This window comes from Squalius cephalus, assembly GCF_949319135.1.
Source record: "Squalius cephalus genome assembly, chromosome: 18".
In the NCBI taxonomy this organism is placed as follows: Eukaryota; Metazoa; Chordata; class Actinopteri; order Cypriniformes; family Leuciscidae; genus Squalius; species Squalius cephalus.
Genome location: NC_137139.1, coordinates 28,705,651 through 28,732,133, shown reverse-complemented (window position 1 = coordinate 28,732,133; position 26,483 = coordinate 28,705,651). Strand labels below are relative to the sequence as shown.

The 26,483-nt window shown below is 36.7% G+C and overlaps 1 protein-coding gene across 1 annotated transcript in view; it reads right to left on the bottom strand.

The window, feature by feature from the left end:
- Positions 1-2,645: 2,645 nt before the first annotated feature.
- The window catches only part of LOC307146284 (ankyrin repeat domain-containing protein SOWAHC), a 29,484-nt gene continuing 5,646 nt past the window's right edge, over positions 2,646-26,483 (bottom strand). The window contains exons 2-14 of the mRNA XM_079850183.1: positions 24,996-25,057; positions 23,614-23,847; positions 19,208-19,321; positions 17,103-17,159; positions 15,867-15,968; positions 15,681-15,692; positions 7,012-7,098; positions 6,854-6,905; positions 6,815-6,819; positions 6,615-6,770; positions 4,689-4,761; positions 4,189-4,278; positions 2,646-3,946 (exon numbers count right to left, since the gene is read on the bottom strand). Coding sequence (XP_079706309.1) covers positions 3,762-3,946; positions 4,189-4,278; positions 4,689-4,761; positions 6,615-6,770; positions 6,815-6,819; positions 6,854-6,905; positions 7,012-7,098; positions 15,681-15,692; positions 15,867-15,968; positions 17,103-17,159; positions 19,208-19,321; positions 23,614-23,847; positions 24,996-25,057 — 1,229 coding nt within the window. The 3' untranslated portion in view covers positions 2,646-3,761. The remainder of the gene's footprint in view (positions 3,947-4,188; positions 4,279-4,688; positions 4,762-6,614; positions 6,771-6,814; positions 6,820-6,853; positions 6,906-7,011; positions 7,099-15,680; positions 15,693-15,866; positions 15,969-17,102; positions 17,160-19,207; positions 19,322-23,613; positions 23,848-24,995; positions 25,058-26,483) is intronic.

Genomic DNA, 26,483 nt, shown 5'->3' with positions numbered 1-26,483 from the left:
GTCCTTCCACACGGTGTCTTACATGAGCATCCTTACAGTGTGTGTGGTGAGAATACTGTGCAGTGTGTGTCCATACGGCTCCCGGATTCCTGCTGTGTGTTTTACTGCCTGAATGAAAGACTGGAACGCCTGCGAAACAGTACAGAACAAGAGAGTAAAGAGAGAACATCACAATTCGACGGACAGACAGATAGAACGATAGTTAGATAGATAGAACGATAGATAGAACGATAGATAGATAGAACGATAGATAGATAGAACGATCAATAGATAGATAGATAGAACGATCGATAGATAGATAGATAGATAGATAGAACGATAGATAGATAGATAGAACGATAGATAGATAGAACGATCGATAGATAGATAGATAGATAGATAGAACGATAGATAGATAGAACGATAGATAGATAGATAGAATGATAGATAGATAGATAGATAGATAGATAGATAGATAGATAGACTGAACGATAAACTGCTAGATAGATAGATAGATAGATAGATAGATAGAACGATAGATAGATAGAACGATAGATAGATAGACTGAACGATAAACTGATAGATAGATAGATAGATAGATAGATAGATAGATAGATAGATAGATAGATAGACAGACTGAACGATAAACTGCTAGATAGATAGATAGATAGATAGATAGATAGATAAACTACATAATACGTAGATAGACTGAACGATAAACTGTATGATAGATAGACAGACAGACACATCAAAATGTATTATACTGAGACAGACAGACATATAGAAAGATAGAGACAGATAGATCAATATATAGAGATATACATAGTCAGACAGACAGAGAGAAAGACAGATATAGCAAAATGTATTAGACAAGGAAGGAAAAAAATAGACAGACAGAAAGAAATAAGCATAGACAGAAATATAAAAAAGACAGACAGATAGAAAGATAGACAGACAGATATGCAGATAGGTCAAAATGTGTTACTATATAAGACAAGTAGACATATGGATATATCATAATGTATTAGACAGATAGACAGGAACAGAATATAAGCATAGACAGAATTACAGAAAGATAGACAGACAGAAAGACAGGTTTTAAAATGTATACATACACACACACAGTCAGATAGACAGGCATACAGAAATATAGGCAGATCGATCAAAATGTATAGGACAGATTGTCAGACAAAGACAGGTAGACAGACAGACAGATATATCAAAATGTATTAGACAGACAGACAGATAGCTAGGTAGATAGTCAGATAGATAGACTTATAGAAACGTTAAGAAATATAAAAAAGACAGACAGATAGATAGAAATATAGAAGCATAGACAGAAATATGAAAAGACAGACATTCAGATAATATATATAATCATCAATAATGCTCAATCTATACAGATGATTCATTATATATATAGATATATATATATATAGATGTAATGAATCATCTGTATAGATTGAGCATCATTGATTAGTGATCAGAAACATGAGGAAACTCATCCGGTATCAACGCACGGAAGCGAGACTCGCTTAACAAATGCACTCCTTATGCGGCTGTTCTCTCCTCACAATCAATACCTGGTGTGCTTGTAAGGCATCTGTGACATGACATCTACATTTTGGGTCATTTGTAAAACAAAGACTACAAGGAAGCTGGAGGCCTTGAGCTGCTGGTTTCAGTTCCCCCTCCCCGGCACAATGGCGGCCCTTAACCGCAGGGGGAGCGGCCCTCAGATGGAAATGAGCAACCAAACCAACAATGTAGCGCCTAATCTCTTCAGAGAGCTGGGAATCAGTTACACAGCAGTAGAGGCCTCTCCGTGCTTTTCACCGCAAACGCAGACACACACACACCCTCCACCCCCCTCCTGTGTAGCCACAGGCTCCCCTTACACATGGGCCAGATACAAGGTATCCCCCTGCAACAGAAGGGGCAAGAATAAGTGGGGCGTGGGGTGGGGCAGAGCCCTCAAAGCACGGGATTAGAGCTAATGTGCCCTCCCTGGGTTCTAATCTCTTCAGAGGAGCAGCGTGTTTGAGGACTGCGGGGCAGTCAGATAAGTATCTATTACAGCAAGTTCCTCTTATCCTTCAAACACCCCCATGCCCTATAGGAAAGAGGCACAAAATCACTTGCCTGTCTTCCCTCTCACTTCTGTGATACCCAAAACCCGAAAGCAATCGCTGGCCTTTTGCGACTAAGCTGGAATTAAGGGCTCAGGACCTTACGGAGGGCCGCCAGGGCCCATATTTGCTCCATCTGGGGAGCTCAAAGCAGAGCGAGCGATGGGAATCAAAGGAGGAGAGGAGAAAAGAACCAAGGAACTGTTTTTTTTTTTCTTCTCTTTCTCGGGTGTCGCTGGGAAGGTGCGAGGAAGGGGATCGTGACTGAGGTGGAAGATCTGATAGGGTGTAATCTTGTTAGGGTGATCCACGAGAGTGATGAAAGAGCCGGCACGCTAGATTATGGGAAGAGCCCAGAGGAAAGGTGGGAGACTGGAGCGCAACACTTCAAATGTGTGAACTTTATGGGGGAAAGAAACTTAACAATTAGAGGAAAATCACATAATAATGAAGAGGGGGAAAAAAAGCACCCGTTATCCAAAGTACAATTTATTTATAAAATTTATAATTTACATTACGCAAATAAACATTCAGGTAACAGGAAAGACACCGTCAGACTTAAGGCACAAACTAGCAGATTTACTCAACATCAACCCTTTGGAATGCAAAAGACAAACTTATTGTAATATAAAAATAGGCTAAAACATACATTTAAAGACAATAAAAGTAAAAGAAACGGCTTTAGCAAAGCATTTCAAATCTATAAAATTATACATTTAAATATTTCAAAGGGAAATAATGTAGAATGGGACTGATTTTTTCATAGAGATCAGATCGAATTGTAAAATACTTGGCTGGGATATTATTGGCTGATATTATTTTTCATGGTCAAGAGCCTTGGTTATATCATCATAAAAGCAAAGATATTTCAAAGGCAGAGCAAGTCTTTACATTTTGTTGGAAGATAATTTAAAGTTGCTTTAGAATAATGTATAGTGAAAAAATAATATTTTTATATTATTATAATATAGTTTTTTTATATTGTTTATTTATATGCTAAATATACACAATATGAAAATAGGGTATTTTTGGTACATATGGTTCTGACTTTTAAGTTTTGTAAGGTGAAGATAAATGCTGAAGTTGGACTTTATTCAAGATGGAACTTAAACCTACACAATAGAACTAAAAAAAAAAAAAAAAAAAAAATATTGAAATAAAGAGTCAATACATTATTAATCCTTCTTCCAAAACGTGTTTTCGTCTTACCCTGATTCACTATGGTACGCATATTATAAGCCTATTTATATTTTAGACCTGTCGGGATGGTATATATATGTATATATATAGAGAGAGAGAGAAAAGCATTGACATATTTTGTGAAATTGAGTTCTTCATTCTTGAAAAAACTTTGGATTGTGCGATGCAGAGTAATTTATAATGCATTGTTTCATTGCTCAGTGAAAGTTGTAAACCTTTAACCTCTTAATTGACCAGGTAGTAGAGCAGAGAACATAAGACATTACACTACAACATTACAACATGTCACTACAAAAGCTAATTATTAAGCTGAATCGCTACTTAAAATGTGAATGTGACTTCATCATACTATTCGTGCGGAAAAAAAGCAGCAAAGAAAACAAGTGCGTTTTCATCTGTAAACCATCCGATTGGCACTAAAGCAAGACTGAAGATGTTTGGACGTCACACAGTCTACCGTGAGAACTTTCTGGGCCTAAACGCAGGCAGCATGAGCTGATGAGCAACTGTCCTCTCCTCCGGTATGGCCGCGAGCTCCTCCGCTGATCCCCACTTCTTCATGGAGTGAAATAATGACGTGATCTTCCTGTTCCTGCGCTCTCCGGCCTGGGTTAGGCTGTGGCACTCGCCGACTTCAGCTTGGAGAACAAACATCAAAGCAGAGTTAAGAAGAAGACCACACTGAGAATGAAATAACATGCTGGAAGGACAAATAGGGTGAAGACAAACAGTCTAAAATTGATCCACGAGGCACCCCGTAGATTCAGAGAAACCACATGCCTGCGCTAATGTGGAAAACATCCTCCACAGGTCTGAATGGACTAAAACACCCACGTTACAGTGCATGATGCATAAAAAAAACCAATGAAGTTTGACTCACATAGCTCATGGTCTTCTAATTTTGTATCCCGTAAATTGAGGTAATGATATGCTAAGCGACCGCTGTAGTCTCGCAGGTTCTCCTTAGCTCCTATTAAAATTATACAATTATACAATAGTTCAATAAACAGGTAAATGATAAACAAGACAGCAAATGACAATGTAACCTGTAATTTTTTAATTTGCTCTCTAAAAATGACTTGGATGTTTTTTTCACACTTAAATAATTAAATAAATAGTTGCATGTCACCAAACATGTTGATTGTTGTAAAAGGGAAAATATCTTGCAAATTAAGTTACAAATAAATCACAAATATTTCAATGAAGTAAATTATTCATAAAGAAACATCCATCTGATATATCAGGAAGAATTTGCTTTACTGGAACAACATTTGACAAGTTAATGAAATGTAAATGTAAAATGAAGTCTGCTTTCAAATGAATTCAAACAGACATTCTTGAATGAACGAGATGATTTAAAAAACAGAAGAAAATACTTACCGTACGTCCTAACCAGCAGGTCAAATATATGTCGATGTCCGTGTAGTGCTGCAATGTGTAAAGGTGTGTATCCCTGTGAGAATAAGAATCAATATAAAAGATTGTCAAGAGCATGTCTAGATCATATTTCACCTCAAAATCAAAAGAATTAAATACATATATTTGACAAAAATAAAAGCCATTATCTTAACTATGAAGATGCACTGTGACATTATTTTCATGAGAATTTAGCCCATTTTACTCCTTGTCACAGATTTGGCCACTGTGACTAGTGGTTTTCCAAAGTTTTCACATCAGTACCATGGGGAAAATCTGCCATATAGATATTTTTAATAATATCTCATAACTTGGCAGCAGGAATATTAGGCTGCTGTCACTTTAAGACATGATACACTGATCCATTATACTGTTACACATGCGTTTACGTTCACTTAAAACATAACTGTGTTTACGTGAATACCCTCCAAGACTGACTTTTTGACATTATTTTGTGTGTCTTTGACTGTTTAAGCGCAATAAGCAGCGAAAAAGAACTATTTAGTACTGAGAGGCGGCTTTATGTGCCGCACTTTGGGTGTGAGCACGAAATCTGTGTGAATGAGTCAAATTATGAGCAATACGAGCAAACCCACACCAACATTCAAGCCCTGTAACAGCAACAATATTCATCCGGAGCAAAAGAAACGAGTGAGGAGAGGCGGGTTTGTGTGTAACTCGCTGTCGGAGAGATGAGAGAGAGAAAGCGCAGCTGGTATCGTGTGTCTATTCTGCGGAAAATGAGTATTGGAAGCGTTTCAGATATTTCAGTATCAATATGTATTGAAAAATCTTAGTTGCACTTAGTAATTTCAGATGCCTTTTTAAAAGACTACAATTGAAAAATGTACATTATATATAAAATTCAAGCCGCCAAAGTGGCTAGTAGGAGTGACTGCGTTACACGCCACTGCTGAAATACACCCGCATTTGGCGGGTTGGTTAATGTCAAGCCCTGTATATTATTAAAAATGAACAGAATTTAAATAACGAGTCAATACATCATCAATCCTTCTTACAAAACGTTTTTGTCTTACCCTGATTCACTATGGTAAGCTTATTATAAGCATTTATATTTTAGACCTGTCGAGATGGTTTATCGTGGGAAATTGCGTACATGCATCACTCGCCTGTCCGTGTCTCATCATCTCCATAAATAGAGTAAAGTGAAATGTGAAGGATGTGAAATGTTGTAAAAGCGATGCAGAGATGGCGTTTTTATTACTCAACAAGTGACTATGTTTTTTTGTTTTTTTTTGAGAGTTTATTGTAAAGCATTATCTATTGTGAAGGGTCATTTCATTATGGTTGTTGTAGCTCTCTGCTGCAATTTATTTTCAAGGAAGTTCCATGTCTACTTATGGCTAAAGCTACAGTAACATCTTCACCTAGATCCTTTCCATCTAAACTGGAGATATCTCTTCAGTGGATGTTTTATGAAGAGTAGGAGAGCCAAATTCATCCGCACAGTGACACAGAGCCGAAGCTCAACCAAAACAATGTTCTTCCACAAAATGCATGCAGTTTAGTTTTTTAAAAGCTAGTAGGTCCAAAAGTTACATAGTGTACCTTTAAATACAATATATTTGTACTCTTTTCTTTTGATTTTGGAGTGATAATGTTATGTGTGACATTCACCCAAACAGAAAAATGTTCTCCATTTTAAATATCTCTAGTGATAAATCTCACCACAAATCAGAAATAAGGAAACTGACGGGGTGAAGGGAAATTCGACACTCACCCCCTAGTGCCCATGTCCCAATAATAATAAAAAAAAACATATCACAAGAGAATCAGAGAGCGACAGAAAGAAGAGAAGGGGGAGAGAAAGACAGGACACAAATTAACTGAGGTTACAGCAACAAAATCTAATGACAGAATCATAATTGCCTGGTAATTCAGTGAAATTGCTTTGCTCTGAGCCTGCTGTTGGAATACATGAAGACATTGTTTAAGGGAAGCTGTTAACATGACAGAGTTTGATTTATGAACAGACATTCTCAAACAGCGCCTGGATTCATTTGCACAGCTGGGCACCCACATACCCTTTCAGACGAGTTATGTCAGAAGCGGACGTTTTAAAAACGCACACTTTCTGGGAGCTTGGCACACACGTGAGAAACATTAACCCATGCATGCTGTCACATCCAGGGTGAGTGTGAGGTGAGGAGTACTTACATGCTGTGAGAGAAAAAGAGACACAAAAATAAATGAATTTGAGTGTAGGCATATATGCATTTGTATTTGACTCAAAATGAATCGATTTTTGAGTAATATCTGTACTTACTGCCTTCGTATTGATGTCAGCTCCTGCTTCTGCCAACACTGTAGTCATATCTTCTTTACCGTGTTTCGCAGCCCAGTGTAGCGCTGTCTGTAAGAGATATTGAAACGTTACAATACTAAAATATATACATATTTACATGAAATATAACATTTAAATAGCATCCTCCTGTACAAAGTATGACCTATGAGCTCCCGATAACATGGTTAGTGTCACAAATTTGCTTACATTTGACCAAGAAATCATGCAAAATCATTCATTATAATTATTTCATTATTATATTTATTTATTTTGATATTTATTTTCCTGTATCTTGATATTTATTTTATAAAATGTATTTATTTATTCATTCATTTCTTTTATTATTTATTACAACGGTTAATGCATCACAGTGGTGCAGAATCTTAAGTATTCCTTCTTCAAGCATAATTTATTCATTAGAATATTTATTTATTTCACTTCATTTGAATATTTATTTGATTTATTCTTTCACTTATTCATTCTAATTAATCTAATTTTTTAATTAAATCTGAGCTAGAAATTTTGCAGAATGCTAATATTCCTTCTAATATTATTTATTAATTATAATATTTACTTGTTACTTTTTATTTGAATATTTATTTATTCATTCTACTTTATTTCAATATTGTTTTGGTTTATTTGAATATTTATTCATTTAACTTATTCACTCAATTCAAATCACTCCACTTTGTTTCAATATCGTTTTCAAAAGCATCCCAGGGTGCAGCTCATGAAATAGTTTGAAAGGATTGGTTTAAAAAAAAAAATGTGGTCACTTCATAATTCTCATATGTATTCTCATACGTTTCAATTATTATTATTTTTTTTTAAATATATCATTTGTTAATCAATCATTTTTCAAATTGTTTTAAAATTGACAAAATCATTAAAAGTTTAAAACTTGTTTATTTATATACAATTTATTATTTTTTTAAGTGTGGTCTTAGACTTTTGGTCATCACGGTCAATCTGAATCCTGATATTGGTTGTTTGACCAGCTTGTTTGAGCTAGTACACGATCGTCAACCCATCTGATTCATCTTGTAATACATCATTTACACTCCGCATGTTCATTCTCTCCCACTAGGTAGATCCCCACCCCCCTAACGCCACGCGGTGGAGCGGCCCGTGGCTCCCATAGGCTGCCAGCGGGCCCCAGCTGTGCACAGAGGGTGTGGAGGGGACGGTTTCCTGCCATCTAATGGCGGTCTAATTACAAAACAACAAACCAGTGTGCCCACTGCGGGGGGAGCACAGGCCTGTCACGGGGTGCAAGATTGATGATGTTGGTATGACCCTCTGATGGAGGACCCACCCAGGCATCAGCCTGTTGACAAGGCCTGTCAAGAGGAGAAGGGGCCGCACAACACACACAAGCTCAGATGCTGGAGCTTCTAAACGCCCGACACTCTCAAACACGGAGAATGGAGGTGATGTCTATTGATCTCAGGCTGAGCGACACACCTCCTTTATCAGAACTCTTCACGTATCAAAATCAACCGCTTTAATGTGGTGGTGCTTCACAATGTTTCAGTACATGTTATTCTGAAGAAAAAACATATCAAACAGCATTAAAATGTAAACTTTTCTCTGCATCTGAAATGCTTTTTTTTTTTTTACTTTTCTGCTGATGTAAGATGGGTCACGTGGGGGTGGAAAATCACAGCTGGATGTTCACAATCCAATCAAATTCAGATGAATAAAATCCAGTTCTATCCTACATTTTTTACCACAGAATTTTCTGTTGCTGAAAAGATAATTCGTTTTGTTTTGTTTTTTTCAAAACAGACAAAGTTAGACAAAAGGCAATCTCATAATCTCCATTAACAAGTTAAACGCATTCATTTGATGCCTTTTCTGTAATGTTAAAACTAACCTCTCAACCAATTTCATAAGCTGCATCCTTGGATGCTTTGAAAAGAATATTGAAGGAATAAATGAATAAATAACAGTTTTGTAAAGAAATTCATGCTAGCAGATATGAAGCACAGAATAAAACTATCTGACCTACATTTTTTATACCAATGAATTTTCTGTTTCACTCATTTTATTGCATTGCGAAGAATACCATTTAACAGTGATAGCAATTTTTTTTTTTTTTTTTTATATCTTACTTCAAACTATTTCAGCTGATATTACTAGCTCTGGAAAAAAATAAGAGACCACTGCAAAATTATCAGTTTCTCTGGTTTTACCATTTATAGATATGTGTTTGGGTAAAATTAACATTTTTGTTTTATCTATAACCTACTGAGAACATTTCTCCCAAATTCCAAACCCCCAGATCATCAATTTTCAGCTTTGTCCAACACCTGGTCATCTAATGGTTAGACGGAGACCTGGAGAGGCCTACAAGCCACAGTGTCTCGCACCCACTGTGAAATTTGGTGGAGGATCGGTGATGATCTGGGGGTGCTTCAGCTAGGCTGGAATCGGGCAGATTTGTCTTTGTGAAGGACGCATGAAATAAGCCACGTACAAGGTTGTCCTGGAAGAACACTTGCTTGCTTCTGCTCTGACAATGAGGATTAGTTTTTCCAGCAGGACAACGCTCCATGCCACACAGCCAGGTCAATCAAGGTGTGGATGGAGGAGGACCAGATCAAGACCCTGTCATGGCTAGCCCAATCTCCAGACCTGAACCCCATTGAAAACCTCTGGAATGTGATCAAGAGGAAGATGGATGGTCACAAGCCATCAAACAAAGCTGAGCTGCTTGAATTTTTGCACCAGGAGTGGCATAAAGTCACCCAACATCAATGTGAAAGACTGCTGGAGAGCATGCCAAGACGCATGAAAGCTGTGATTGAAAATCAAGGTTATTCCACCAAATATTGATTTCTGAACTCTTCCTAAGTTGAAACATGAGTATTGTGTTGTTTAAAAATGAATATGAACTTATTTTTTTTCCATCATTCAAGGTCTGACAACACTGCAACTTTTTTGTTATTTTGACCAATTTTCATTTTATGCAAATAAATGCTCTAAATGACAATATTTTTTGGGGGGAATTTGGAAGAAATGTTGTCAGTAGTTTATAGAATAAAACAAAAATGTTAATTTTACCCAAACACATCTATAAATAGTAAAACCAGAAAAATGAAACTTTTGCAGTGGTCTCTTATTTTTTTCCAGAGCTGTTTGTATGCATGTGTGTGTGTGTGTGTGTGGTTATGTATGCTTGCATGCATGCATGTATGCATTTATTTATTTATATTTAGATGTATCATACTGGAATGCTTTTAGTTGCATGACATGGCTATTTTAGGAATATATTCAAACAGAATAATGTATCCCACAATGCAATAAGCTCTATATGAGTGTCCATTTCCAGTGTAACATTCATTACCGTGCAAAAGTTTGAAGTTTTAGAAGTCTCTTCTGCTCACCAAAGCTCAATGTATTTGATCAAACATACAGTACAAACAGTAATATTATGAAATATTATTACAGTTTAAAATAATGGTTTTCTATTTTAAAATACAATATATTCCTGTCATCAAAGCTGAATTTTCAGCATCATTACTCCTTTCATTAATTCGTCTTCAGTGTCACATGTTCCTTCAGAAATCATTCTAATATGCTGATTATTCTTTGGATAAAAAGATTTTGTAACATTATCAAAGTCTTTACTGTCAATTGTGATCAAATTAATGTGTCCTTGCTGAATAAAAGTAATAATTTCTTTAAAAATATGTATTTAATATGGCAGCGTATGAACCAGAAGCGGCATCTATCAACTATGATTTTAGTAACTGACCAAATTTAAGACATTTTTACACATGCTGTCACTAAAAATGCCGAAAAATTGTTTTTATTAACTAGGCCCTACTCGTTGACAACAATGTACTACATTCTGAAATATTTTTGTACACGCACGTTTTCATCTGTAAACAGTACGCAACATATCTCCACTATTGTGTATTCTCAAGCACATGTTCAGTACTAAAGGGAGGGTCCTGTCTACTGTAGGTGTTTCCAGTCCGGCTCGCAGGACATATTGTGATAGATGAAGTCTGGTTCCCCTATCAGCCGCTCTATTGTTTCCACTGTCACACCCTTGAGATGGATTGGCCGGCACACATGCTTGACTGACAGCCCGACAGGTCTCATGGAGGCTAGGCGTGACGGACGACGGTCAACAGGATGTGACGTCTCCTACCCTTGTTCCTCAGGTTCCTGTTTTGGCCTGGCGGGGATCCCTTAACTCTCACTAACCAAATAGCACCTTTGTGATGACTACCAAAAGAGACATATTCACTGCGGCTTTTAAAGAAGAGAGATGAATAAATGATGTACTCACAAACTGGGAAAGGAGGAAGTCCGGGAGGCATCAGGAAAGGATGACATGTTGGAGAAGGAGACAAAAAAGAAAGAGATGAGCGCACAGGTGGCTTTTCATTTACACTTATCTTGTTGGTGGACAGAAAGCGAGCGGTCCTGCTCGAGTGGCTCAAAGGAAGCAGTGTTTACGTTGCATCTGAGATCGCGGCTGTTTATTTATGGGCTTCACTGCGAGAGGTTGAATTGGAATTTCCCCCAAAGGAGCTTCCAACGTGTGAAAGGAAAACAGAGATAATGCGTGTTGTGTCGGGTTACGGGCTCGGGGTGATGTGTAACTTTAGCGGCCGAGAGGCTAAAGGCAAAGCTTAGCTACTTAAAACTTAAGACTTAAACAATAGAGGTGGCAGAAAAGATCCAAGGACAGCCAAAAATGAGCATCTTTGACAGCTACACTGTTAAAAAAAAAAAAAAAAAAAAAAAAAAAAACTTTTGTTTTGTGAGACAAACTCTATTTACTATTGAACTATCGAATGTAGAAAAAGTTGACTACATAAAATGTTAATCAAAATATTTTTGGCCATTTAGTTGGACCAACTTAAATTATTAAAGAGGAAGATCTTATGCTCAGGTGGATCACTGTTGATGCACTTTAAATAATTTGTATTTTTGGTCAAAGCATGGGGAGTTATGATGACAAATTTGTTAATCAGAAATAATAGATGTTTTCGCTCTATGTAGTGTTTTTGATTATATTTTGCCAGCACATATACACAACTTGCTTTGGCGTATAGAACTAATTCTGTATAACATACATACACAAGTTAGACAAACTAAGAAATTTCTACATCACTATTATATAATGTCAATGTACACTCACCTAAAGGATTATTAGGAACACCATACTAATACTGTGTTTGACCCCCTTTCGCCTTCAGAACTGCCTTAATTCTACGTGGCATTGATTCAACAAGGTGCTGAAAGCATTCTTTAGAAATGTTGGCCCATATTGATAGGATAGCATCTTGCAGTTGATGGAGATTTGTGGGATGCACATCCAGGGCACGAAGCTCCCGTTCCACCACATCCCAAAGATGCTCTATTGGGTTGAGATCTGGTGACTGTGGGGGCCATTTTAGTACAGTGAACTCATTGTCATGTTCAAGAAACCAATTTGAAATGATTCGAGCTTTGTGACATGGTGCATTATCCTGCTGGAAGTAGCCATCTGAGGATGGCTACTTAGTTACTACATACTACATACTTACTACATCGCCAAAAACGATGCCCAATTGGCACTAAGGGGCCTAAAGTGTGTCAAGAAAACATCCCCCACACCATTACACCACCACCACCAGCCTGCACAGTGGTAACAAGGCATGATGGATCCATGTTCTCATTCTGTTTACTCCAAATTCTGACTCTACCATCTGAATGTCTCAACAGAAATCGAGACTCATCAGACCAGGCAACATTTTTCCAGTCTTCAACTGTCCAATTTTGGTGAGCTCGTGCAAATTGTAGCCTCTTTTTCCTATTTGTAGTGGAGATGAGTGGTACCCGGTGGGGTCTTCTGCTGTTGTAGCCCATCCGCCTCAAGGTTGTGCATGTTGTGGCTTCACAAATGCTTTGCTGCATACCTCGGTTGTAACGAGTGGTTATTTCAGTCAAAGTTGCTCTTCTATCAGCTTGAATCAGTTGGCCCATTCTCCTCTGACCTCTAGCATCAACAAGGCATTTTCGCCCACAGGACTGCCGCATACTGAATGTTTTTCCCTTTTCACACCATTCTTTGTAAACCCTAGAAATGGTTGTGTGTGAAAATCCCAGTAACTGAGCAGATTGTGAAATACTCAGACCGGCCTGTCTGGCACCAACAACCATGCCACGCTCAAAATTGCTTAAATCACCTTTCTTTCCCATTCTGACATTCAGTTTGGAGTTCAGGAGATTGTCTTGACCAGGACCACACCCCTAAATGCATTGAAGCAACTGCCATGTGATTGGTTGATTAGATAATTGCATTAATGAGAAATTGAACAGGTGTTCCTAATAATCCTTTAGGTGAGTGCATATATTAACTTAAAATGCAAGCTGATAGAACATGGATCTACAAATAAAAAAAACATTAATTTTGAGTTTATAGAACTTACTATATTGTGTTAGATGAAAGCTTAGACCCACTTTAAGTTGGTACAACAATTTCTCCATAAGTTGAGCAAGCAAAGCCCCCGTTACTCGCGGCAAATTTCTTTTTACTTTTTCGGTTAAAGGTAAAAATAAGTCAGTATACAGTTAGCGAACATCCCGACGCCGTCCACGCTTTTGGGAGCAGAGTTTAGATGAATATGTAAATATGTGCTGCACGCTTTCCGCTCAACAACAAAAATGACAGTGGTGAGAAAACAGCAGTTAAGAAAGCATCTGATCATAGCGATGTGTATATGTTTCCACGATCTCTGCAATTTGGCACTCCAGTAAAATCACGTGACGTTTATTTATCTAGCACTTTAAACAACAGATTGCTTAAAGCAAGCAGCTTTACAGCATTAAACATGAAAAAACAGTGTCTCTTTCATTTAGAATTACAACTTCAATTTCTACTATAATGCAGCTCTCCGGTGTGTTCATGTTTCTGTTCATTCTGACCTCAATAAACTAAACAGAAGAGATGAACTGGAGAACACTTCAATGACAAAGAGGGCGGAGCCTCAGAGCCACACCCATCTATTACATAATCGCCATGAACCAAAGGTAGTTTGAAGGCGTTTACCAGCCAGAGCGAATTTTACCAGCAAGTTCGCTTTGGAAAGCTGCTTCGAACTTCAGAAACAAACTCAAAACGAACTTTTTGTATATCAGGACATTTAAAGCAAAGTTTTTGAGTTTTCTCTTACAGTATAGAAGGCAAAATGCCAGAAAAGAAGTTGAATGACCTCTTAAACCGACGTCTCGCAAGCACGGTCGCCCTGTACCAAGTCAAGAAGAGCTGGCTCACTTGGCATGCCTCTTGGTTCAGGAAGGGGGGCATCAAAGCCACCTGGGGGTCAGACTTACCACCTTCCTGGGGACATGGTGGCGATTGTTCTCCAATTAATCCCAGCCTGCTCTATTACTTTCAGATTATCTTTAAGTGGTTGAAGTCTTTGAGGTGAGCCCTAATCTTCCCGCACTTCAATGGCCGCCGTTGTATCTTGTCTGCGCGGGGAAGGCGAAGGGCTTAGAGGTTCTTAGAAGGTGGTCTGACACAGGACAGTGTGAGAACTCCGGCCCAGGCAGCGACCACAAACACCGACTCAAAGCTCTTAAGCGCACAGGGGGGACAAATAAAAGGATTTGAGCTTGTTTTTGGGGGGTGAAGGAGCTAAAAAGCTATCTTTCATAATCCTTCTGAAAATAAGCCTTTGAAATGCATGATTGGGGTTGAGCTTTGCTCTTTGGTCTGTGTTGCACCTGGGTACGAGAGTGGAAACTGTGGAAAGTCGGTAACCTTGCGAAGAGCCACAGGGAATCGGCGGTCCATAACTATGTACGTCACTGACAAGCTGCTCACCGCGCTGGCAAACATTCACATGCACTGAAACAGACTCAACGATCATCACTAATGAACTGAAGCAATGATGCTTAAAAACAGACAGTGCTGAGGAGGAACTAACTATATTTTTATTTCATACTTATATGTAGCTTTTCCAACAAGTAATAAAACATGATCGAAAGTGATCCTGGCTTGGAAAACTATATAACAGTTTCCCCAACACTTAAAAAGGAAGAAGACAAAATTCAACTCACCCCCTTTTAGAAGACATATCCAGGAGAATTAAAAAAAAAGAGAGAGAGAGAGAAAACCCCATTAATGAACAATTTGATGTACAATCACAAAATTATGATTCAATCACTACATATTTGTAGAGGTTTTGATCTTGTGAACGCTACAAGTCAGGTTTGGACACATCTACTCATTATTATTATTATTAATAATAACATTTTTCACATCTGAAATTTTAGAAGATCAGTCAAGTCATAAAAACTAAGAAATATCACAAATGGAAGTATGTATTAATAACATCTTTTTTTTAAAATCATGAGCAGGACACATTTAAAACAGTAATGAAGCAGAAATATACACACACACATATACGTGTGTGTGTGTGTGTGTGTGTGTGTGTGTGTGTGTGTGTGTATGTGTATGTGTATGTGTGTATATATATATATATATATATATAAAAATATAATATAATATAATATATACATATCATATATATACCAGCTTAAAGTTTTTAATATTATGAGAAATATTAATTTAACCATACATTCCCAAACTTTTAGCTGGTAGAGTAAGTGTAGTGTTGTATGATTGGTTGCAAACTTACTGAGGTAAAGTCCTGGTTTGTTTTCCGAGCATGTGAAAAGACCAAGAAACATTAATTATTAAAAGTGAGTTTATGATATGAGATGCATGCATTCTAATCATATAGGGCATTTATGCATTCAGGCGGAGAGGGGCACATTATACGACACAGGACACAGTTTAGGAGAGAATATAAAGCGTTCTTCACCTTTTTATTGGCCAGAGAAGAGTCTTGTTTCAGGAGCTGAATGAGATGAGACAGTTTGCCACTTGCTGCCGAGAAGATCCACTCTTTCTCAAGAGGATCCAGCTATGAACGAAATAAACGAGAAGCCACTTACATTATTGAAATTACACTGAAATTACAATATTCAGTATCAGTTTGGGTTTTTAAAGATGTTTTATGTTTTTGTCTCTACTGCTCACCAAGGCTGCAATTATTTGATCAAAATACAGTAAAAACAAGAATATTGTGAAGTATTATCACGATTTAGAATAACTGTTTGAATAATATATTGTAAAATGTAATTTATTCCTGCGATCAAAGCTGAATTTTCAGCATCATTACTCCAGTCTTCAGTGTCACATGATCCTTCAGAAATCATTCTAATATGATGATTTGATGATCAAGAAACATTTATTATTATTATCAATGTTGAATTCAGTTAATATCTTTGTGGAAACCATGATACATTTTTTCAGGATTCTTTGATGGCAAAAAAAAAAGCATTTATTTGAAACATAAATGTTTTGTAACATTTATCTATGTGCTTTTTTATGTGTTGGTGGTGGGTATTATCACAAAAGAAATGAAAAGAAAGTAGAAGAAGAAAAAGTGAACAAAAATTTGGAAAAATATTATGTCTTTAAAAAAGAAATGTTTAATGTATTAGATGATTTGAAAGATAATAAAGCATAAAAATCTTTTGCAACATTATAAATGTCTTTACTGTCACTTTTGATCAATATAATGTGTCCTTACTAAATAAAAGTATTAATTTCTTTCTTTCAAATAAAAAATTATTGACCTCAAACTTTTACTCAAACTTTGTAGTGTATTGTCTTAGCAAATGCCTTCTTACCAAGCAACCTTCAGAAAGTCCACATAATTCAAAACATTTACCATGGTAAATCTATTTGATTCCACCAAAAAAGTAAAATAAGTAAATAATCATTTAGCAGATGCTTTTATCCTATGCAACTGAACTTGGAGTAACCTGAGGTTAAGTGTCTTTTTGTTTTACTGTCAAATTAATGATAAATTAATATAGGATCTCTTAAAGACTAAAGTCTAGCAATTTTTATGTGCTTTAATTGATGACAGTGGTGGATAAAACCCACAGTTTTATTGTAGCAACAGTAACTACAGAAACAAAAGATATTTTACTGTAACTATATCATAATAAATGTTTCTTCTAATGTGTGTATGATTTATTATACTCACAGCCACAGCGGTGGATCCCAAACTCCCCCCGCAATCCTCATCCTGCTCAGATTCACTCTGGGAAAGAAACAGGACATGATACGATTGAAATCACTCACAAAAACCACCTGGAAGTATCACCTGGAACACGGAGGAGTCAGTGTGAAACTGTACAGTTAGTAACATAAATAATCTGAGATGCTAGAGTGGGCGTTTGGGTTCAGAAGCCACGTGCTTCCTCTTCCTGTTCTGTACTTAAGATATGAGGGGAGGGAAACCCAGCGCTGTCCAGAATTAAACAACGTTGGTAGCAAATAAACAAGGTAAACAGCCCACAAAGATATTAATAGGCCCCAACAAAGATGCAGTAAACACAGCAAATACAGGAAACACCCATAATGCCGCTCTATTTATCAGTACGCAGACTTACACAAAACTTCCAGGGACGTTTACCTCAAAAACACAATAAATCTGTTCATTGAAATGGAAGGACAGTAAAAACAAAGGATAATTCCTCCAATTTGACCTCTTCTCAGGTCACACGACCATTAAAAAATGCTTTAAACCCGTGAGAGCCAGAGGTGAACGATTAGCTTAGCCAAATTGACCTAACTATGTCTTAGAATCTACCCGCTTTGTGAGCCAAAGAGAAGGTGAATTTCTCTTTATGTACCAAAGTGTCAGTCACGCTGATTAATGTGAGGGAAAAATGGAGCGGTTGGGTCATTTTTGCAGTGCACGTGCTTGCTAATTGTTCTCAGGACAGCGATGGAGTGTCCGATCGGACAGTGGGAAAACACTTGAGCTCTTTCATATACGCTACACTAACAAGGCCTCTTTTCCTAAAGACTGCGAGCAATATTTGTTTACCTGTGCTTACAGGAACCTGTACAGGAACTAAGCCAGACATATTTCCTTTTAAAACAAGAATGAAAAGAATGTAACCGGGCAGGTGAGTGACTAAATAATTGCTTGCAAAATTATTATTTTTTTTCCATCAGAAAATCAACCAGAAAGGTAAGCAATAATCACAGTAGCGTAACCCGAACGCAGAATTGGATACAACAACAAAAGAGATTTTTTACATTGTAAAATATTCAAATATGTAGCCTAACCACATTTTATGCAGATGATTTGAGCTTCAGTGCATCATATTAATAATTCTTAAGAAGGACTAGTCAGTTTTGTCTCGCTTCTTGGAAAGAGCTTTCGGGCGTGAAGAGCTTTCAAGTGTGACTACTAGTAGAGGGCAGTGTTGTGGTTGAAAGAGAAATGTTTAACGCAAAACAAAACCTTCAAATGTCTTAAAGCTCTAAGAGCAAAATATAAAAAGACTCAATATGGTTAATGAAATAATAATACGCATCAAAATAAAGCACAAAATCTCATGTTCCAACATTATGCCGTAATAAAACATGGGCCTTTATCTAGCCGCATCTCAGATTGATCTGCATACAAATGTTTGGAGGGCACAGATGATACTTTTCTCTATAATGAGGTGGAGCATGTTGCTGTTTTGCACAACAATAGAAAGCTTCATTCAAATGTAAATGAACGTGTCTTTCATGCTGTCACCCCTGGCTGAAATATGGCCTCTCAAATCCAGCTAATTATTCTGGCGCCACCTTTTGGTAAGTCTTAGTATTACAGATCTCAAATGAGCAGCTTGTTTGTGGTGCTCTTGTGGTGAATTACTGTGCCAGCTTTTCAATGAATGACAAATAAAGATGAGCAAATAAGAGCAACGACAAATAATAAGTTTATCTTAAGGAAAAATATTTTTAAAACATTTTTAGAATGTACTAAGTTCTTATAAATGTAATTTTCATGTAATATTGATGGGGTTTCATACTGGTGTCATGTTATCCAAAAGTTTTCTTGGGGTTTCACAATTTGACAAGCTGAACAGTCATTGTCTGTATGAAATGCATTTTATGCATTTTTAAAGGTTTAATTTAAAAATTAAACTAATACATCCTGAGCTTTCTATGTTTAGTGCTTTTATGACAACTAAGAGAAACTTGTTCTAAATCATTACCAGTTCTTCTATTTCAGACAAAGCAAACCAAACATCTTAAATAGTCTGATCAAAATAAAAACATAAAAACAGATAACTTGGCTCTAACCTTTGACCCTGAGTCCTTGTCGAGTTCATCTTCTCTGTCTGATGCTGAAAGCTCCTCCGTCAGATGCTCTGGTTTCTCTGCCTCTGCTGGCGGTGAGAGGGTGCTGTCTGACTGCTAACCACAAGAAAAGGAGAAGTTTCACTAAGATCACTTGGTAAGGATCACTTCACTGCACTCAAATCAGCTGATGCTGACAAAACATCAAGTTTATGGACCAAAGGTACAGTGGCTGAGAGAGCTCAACATGCTGCAACTGAAAAAAAGGCATGCAAATAGAAAAAAAAAACACCAGCAAATTAAGAAAACAACTTGATCAGTTTGACAACACATGTGCTGCAAATACTCACATACTGTACGATCAGGATGTTAAAATAAACACAAAAAAACCCTCACTTTTCAGGTCATCAACAACACCACTGACTAGTAGACGATGAACAGTAAAGCATGTCGCAGCCAGGCTCGTCACTTTTTGGCGCTCCCTTGAAACATTTCTGTTGTGGTCCGTGCTATTTGCAGTGTGTTTCTGTATTTGGTTGAGTTGTGAGTATTTGCAGCTCATTTCTGTATTTGGTTGAGTTGTGAGTATTTGCAGCTCATTTCTGTATTTGGTTGCATTGTGAGTATTTGCAGCTCATTTCTGTATTTGGTTGAGTTGTGAGTATTTGCAGCTCATTTCTGTATTTGGTTGCATTGTGAGTATTTGCAGCTCATTTCTGTATTTGGCTGCGTTGTGAGTATTTGCAGCACGTTTTTGTATTTGGTTGCGTTGCGAGTGCTTGCATTGCGTTTCTGTAATTTGTTTAGTTGTGAGCATTTGCAGCGCGTTTCTGTATTTGGCTGCATTGTGAACTTTTGCGATGTGTTTCTGTATTTGGTTGTGTTGTGAGTATTTGTGGCACATTTCTGTATTTGGATTAGTTGTGAGCATTTGCAGCACATTTCTGTATTTGGTTGAGTTGTGAGTACTTGCAGTGCTTATCTGTATTTGGCTGCATTGTGAACTTTTGCGATGTGTTTCTGTATTTGGTTGTGTTGTGAGTATTTGCGGCACATTTCTGTATTTGGATTAGTTGTGAGCATTTGCAGCACATTTCTGTATTTGGTTGAGTTGTGAGTACTTGCAGTGCTTATCTGTATTTGGCTGCATTGTGAACTTTTGCGATGTGTTTCTGTATTTGGTTGAGTTGTGAGTATTTGCGGCACATTTCTGTATTTGGTTGAGTTGCGAGTACTTGCATTGCGTTTCTGTAATTTGTTTAGTTGTGAGGATTTGCAGCACGTTTTTGTATTTGGTTGCGTTGCGAGTACTTGCATTGCGTTTCTGTAATTTGTTTAGTTGTGAGCATTTGCAGCGCGTTTCTGTATTTGGCTGCATTGTGAACTTTTGCGATGTGTTTCTGTATTTGGTTGTGTTGTGAGTATTTGCAGCTCATTTCTGTATTTGGTTGAGTTGTGAGTATTTGCGGCACATTTCTGTATTTGGATTAGTTGTGAGCATTTGCAGCACATTTCTGTATTTGGTTGAGTTGTGAGTACTTGCAGTGCTTATCTGTATTTGGCTGCATTGTGAACTTTTGCGATGTGTTTCTGTATTTGGTTGAGTTGTGAGTATTTGCAGCTCATTTCTGTATTTGGTTGAGTTGCGAGTACTTGCAATGTGTTTCTGTATTTGGCTGCATTGTGAGTATTTGTAGCACGTTTCTGTATTTGGCTACGTTGTGAGTATTTGCAGCTCATTTCTGTATTTGGCTGCGCTGTGAACTTTTGCAATGTGTTTCTGTATTTGGTTGCATTGTGAGTTTTTGCAGTACGTGTGTTGTCAAACTGATGAAGATGTTTTCTTAATTTGCTGGTGTTATCTATTTTGCATGTGTTGTCTTCAGTAGCAGCACGTTGAGCTCTCTCAGCCACAGTACAAATGCATTCTCAGTAGACATCTATAGAAGACATCCACTCTTTATTCTGAGATCAGGAAAGCCAAACTATAGATGGCTTTTCATTGCCCAGAGATAAATGCAGCAACGTTCATGCTTTCTTACAGTTTGTCTGTTTAACAGGTTTCTAGACACAATTTCAATGTGGCTGAAATAAGTGCTGACAGGAAATTCACACTATTGTGTGTTGAACTGCATGTGCTCCATGAGCGGGTGAAACTGTCACTCATCGACCAGTATTATTTATTTAAGTATTATTTATATGCTATCATAGTTTTTATTCATATTTTGAATTAGATTTATTTTTATATTTTCATTTTTATTTATTTTAATTTGTAATAAATTCGTCATGTGTTTTTATTTATTTTTTATTACTATCTGGTTTCATGTATTACATCATCTAGTTTTTTTAGTAGTTAGTAATTTTAGCACTTGTGCCAAGGCAACATTTCATTCTTTTTTCATCTAATATTCATATTTTAAATTATATTTCAGCTTTTTTTCAATTAACAACAATGTTTTTAATAGTTTAACTTTTAGTTAACTATAACAACCCTGTCATCGATTCTCATAATGGCTATGCTTAAGAGGTTTACCTTTATAGAGAGATATATCCCACTTTCAAGTAATTTTCACATATAATTCATATGACAGAGTTGCAATGTGAATGTAGTGCTATACATATGCAAATTCTTTAACCTATATACTCAATGACATTGTGCACAGTCCCAGTAGTTGTTTTTGTCAAGGTCAGTGGAGATGCAAGTTATATGATCCAAAGATGCTTCAAGGCTTCAAATATATATGAAGATGATCTTGAAACCAAGCAAAACAAATAGCCATTAATCATTCCAAAAATTAAATTGTACATGCTTACTATACTCTTCCTTGCCGGAAGTCTCAATATGAGGTTCAAAATAACGCTTTTAACGGCTGAAGTCCCACAGCTAAAGATAAGGCAACTGAAACACAGTGTTATCTGCTTTTGACAAGCTTTCTCTTATCACCAGCTGTTTCTTTAATCCAGCTGAAAAAGCTTTAGCAAAGAGTCTGAGGAAAACACTGGATTCTGGGTGATATCCAGGAAAGTGATTAATAGAGGCCTGAATTTCACAAGAGTTTTATACTATGATGTTCTTTAGTTGATGCGAACATTTCATGCTAGTCTAACTGAGACTATGACACATACTTTGACAATAATAATTCACTCCTTTGGAAAGCAGAGCTTTAAATATTATGTTTAAAGGAATTACGTCACATCACAAAATATTACTGAAATACTGCGGTCAACTTACTCAGCCAAATTCCTCTTTAGTTCTTCCCGTTTCTTCTTCTCGGTTATGTTTTTTTTAGTAAAATCACAAGACGTCAATATGTGTCATTCATGACAACATGAATGTGATGAAACTGGTCACCAGGGAATAAGTTACCAGGGAAAAAGTAAGGCGTTACAATATTGTGTTACTCCCTAAAAAGCTATTGTGTAACTCCCTAAAAAGTAAGTAGTTACTATTAGTAACTACTACTTACTTTGTATGGAAAGTAATGTGTTACATTGCTTTTGTGTTACTTTTTCTCACCTGGCTGAGGTTTGATGTTCAGAAGTTTGAAAAATGTTTAACCAAACATGCATTAAACATGTACAAATGTATAGAGTAATGCATTTTACTTTACTTGTTACGTCAAAAAAAGTAATCTGATTACGTAATGCTTGTTACTTGTAATGCGTTACCCCCAATGCTGCTGGTCACTGATCTGTGAGGCCCATTTTACTAATGCTATGATGAGCAGTAAAACAGGGCTCCAGCATTTCAATTCACCACAGCATTATCGCTGCGAAATCTAGTGGGAAGCATTCAAATACCAATGGAAACCAGGAGAAACATTGTGCCATGAACCAACAAGTTCATTCCACAAATCACCAACATTCATCATGGATTTAATGTAGTAATGCTAACTGTAACCATGGTATCGTGGCAGAAATAGTTGAACGTTTTTAAACGATTCATTTCAGGGTTCGTACAACCTTTTAAGAGTGAAATTCAAGCCTTTTTCAAGGACTTTCAAGTGCTTCACTTTTTCCAGCATTTCAAAGCTATAAATATTATCCAATTTAAATGTTATTTTTAATGTGACGACCAAAAAAAAAAAAAAAATATATATATTTTTTTTTTTTACATGTTCCTGTTTACCTTTATCTGCGTCTCAACTAGCTCAGTGCTTTGCTGTCAAATGTACATTTATAAGAAATAAACATGTAATATTATTAGTTGCTGTACTTATTAATGCAAAACAATAGTAATTTATGATTAAATTACCTTCATGAATAAAACACGCCCCACCCCCAAGAGCCATACCAGATCAGGTGCTGGCGCCACTATCTGTAGAATGTATTGGCACCGGTGCTACTACTCTCAAACTTTAGTCTGGAGCCCTGAAACAGAATGGATATCACAATCAAGAATCACTCACATTATCTGTCTGGGTCGGTTCTGATGCCTCTGTGACTGTAATCATGGGTCCTGAGCACCAGGCCACCATTACTGGCTGTTTCTGGGCTGGTGGGTTATGGTTCTGCACTGGATTAGAGACCTGGAGCTCATTTTGTGGGTTCGGATGAACCTGCTTGATTGATTCGCCAGCGCAAGGCTCTCGCTCTTGTATTAGTTGTCTATACTTCTTCTTGAGGATGAGATATTTCTCTCCCTGAAATAAAAAAAAGGAACCATTACCTCCATACTGTTATTTAAAAAAATAGTTAACCAAAAATGACTATTACCTCATAATTTACTCAAAGAAAATATCACATTTTGGAGCACAAAAGGAAATATTTTGTAGAACGTCCAAAGCTATCCTTCAGAAGACTTGCATTATAGAGCATGGCATTTATAGTGTTTTTTCCTCCTCTTTGCACTTTTTGGATATCAAAAAAAATTAATTTGAGTGATATGAAAAAGAGAACCTTGGACACTTGCAAAATATCTCCACAGAAGGAAGCAAGTCATATGGATTTGGAACAATGTTAAGGTGAATAAATGATGATAAAACGTTTATTTTTGGTCTCTTTAGCACAATCATATAAAAATAATAGTGCCTCAATCAAGCAATTCAGCCATCTCACCCATTAAATTGATCAAAAGTGACATTAAAAATATTTGTATAATGTTACAAAAGTTGTTTTTCAAACTTTCTAGCCTATTCATTAAAGAATCCTGAAAAAACATATTTTATCACATTTTCCACAAAAAACTGTTTTCAACATTGATAATAATAATAAATGTTTCTTGCCCAGCAAATCCACATATCTGAATGATTTCTGAAGGATCATGTGACACTAAAGACTGGAGTAATGATGCTGAAAATTCAGCTATGCCATCATAGGAATAAATTACATTTTAAAATATAATAAAATAGAAAACAAATATTAATAATATTTCACAATATTACTGTTTTTACTGTATTTTTGATCAAATAAATGTAGCCTAAATGAGACTTCTATCAAAACCACAAAGTCTCACTGAACCCAAACTTTTGAAGGCTAGTTTATGGCTGGAAAAAATGGATTGCAAAAAAGGATCTCTTGCGAGGGGAAGTACACGTCTAGGACAATGGTCCATGATCATAAGGGTGTGTGGGGTATAGCACTGATGTGAGAAAATGAGACCTATCCCAGTCACAGAGTAAATATTGAATCACTGTGGGAATAGAGACCTGTGCGACTATTCTTCAGGGACAGGGAATAAACACGCTCGCATTACAAACACAACAATGCACTAACGATTATTTAATGAGACAGAGGGAGGAGTTAATTAGTTTAAACTCTGCAATAATGATCTGACCACACATGTACTCACATTCTCAGATTTCACCACAGCAATTCTATCAATGATGAGTTTGAACTCTTCTCTGTATTTGGCTGCAAGAAAAAAAAAGAGAGAGTGAGTAAGAGATGATAATGTTTTCCCAGCATGCTTTCAAAATATTTCTTAAAAGAAAGATTACTCGTACAATATGACCTTGCAGTAGTTCTTTCCTTTGTAAATCTAAACTCAACATTTCAGAAAAAAAAAAAAAAAGCATATCAGAAGCTAGTCTTTAAAAACACAATCCACACAAACATTGTTGTTCACGTCATTCCAAACTGTGATTTCTGTCTTCTATGGAATACAGAAGTAGTTAAAGGGATAGTCCACCCAAAAATGACAGTTGTCACCAATTTACTCACCGTCATGTTGTTCCAAACCTGTATGAGTTATTCTTCTGCTGAACACAAATTAAGATATTTTGAAGAATGTCTGCAACCAAATCATTTCCATTTTATTTTTGGTCCATACAATGAATGTCAAATAGAACCGACACTGTTTGGTTAACAACATTCTTTAAAATATCTACTTTTGTGTTCAGCAGAAGAAATTACGTAATAAAGGTTTGGAATGAATTGAGTAAATGTCACCCAAATTTTTGGGTGGACAATCCCTTTAAATGTTATAAATAAACATTTTTGTTTGTGTTCCAATGGAAAAAATAAAGTCATACAGGTTTGGAATGGCATGAGGGTGAGAAAATGAAGATTTTGGGGTGAACCATCCCTTTAAAAGCAACATTTACAGGTTTGAGATTGACACTACACACTTGTTCATTTATTGATTTGTTCTGTCTGCAAGTTATTGACTTGTAAGATTAGCCGTTTTAATGTTTTGCACGCAATGGACTCTGATTCCTGGCCTGTGGGAGTTTGTGATGTTATGCAACATCACTTCAGCACAGACTGACTGCATCAAGGAGGAATCAGAAACTGGCTCGAGTTACTATACAAGAATAGAAAATGACAGGGAGGAGACCTGCGCAAACAAATCCTCCATTACTGCGTTGCTCATATGCCTTTTCAATGACCATTCCCAATGGATCATCACTCAGATCCTCCCAGCGTTGGCCCCTAGTTTTATTTAGATCCCAAAGACTTATTTTCCCTACTTCAATTCCATTGCCTTAAGGAAAATTTATTTTTGCTTTCTTGGTGGCACAACACACTTATATTGACGCAATGAGCTTTGACATGGAACTTGCAGTTCAGTAAGGAGTCATGTGTTTATTCAGGAGCCACTCAACAATATTCAACAATATTATTGATTTGACTGCACTGACACTATTGGATGAGAACTGAACTGAGCTTTAATTATTAATGATCTTTACAATGAAACTGAATCAACACTGAACTGACTTCACTGCAGTACAGCTGAAATGAATCATTGAATCATTCTCCTGTTTATCAAGTCAAGTCAAGTCAAGTATATTTGTATAGCGCTTTTCACAATACAGATTGTATCAAAGCAGCTTCACAG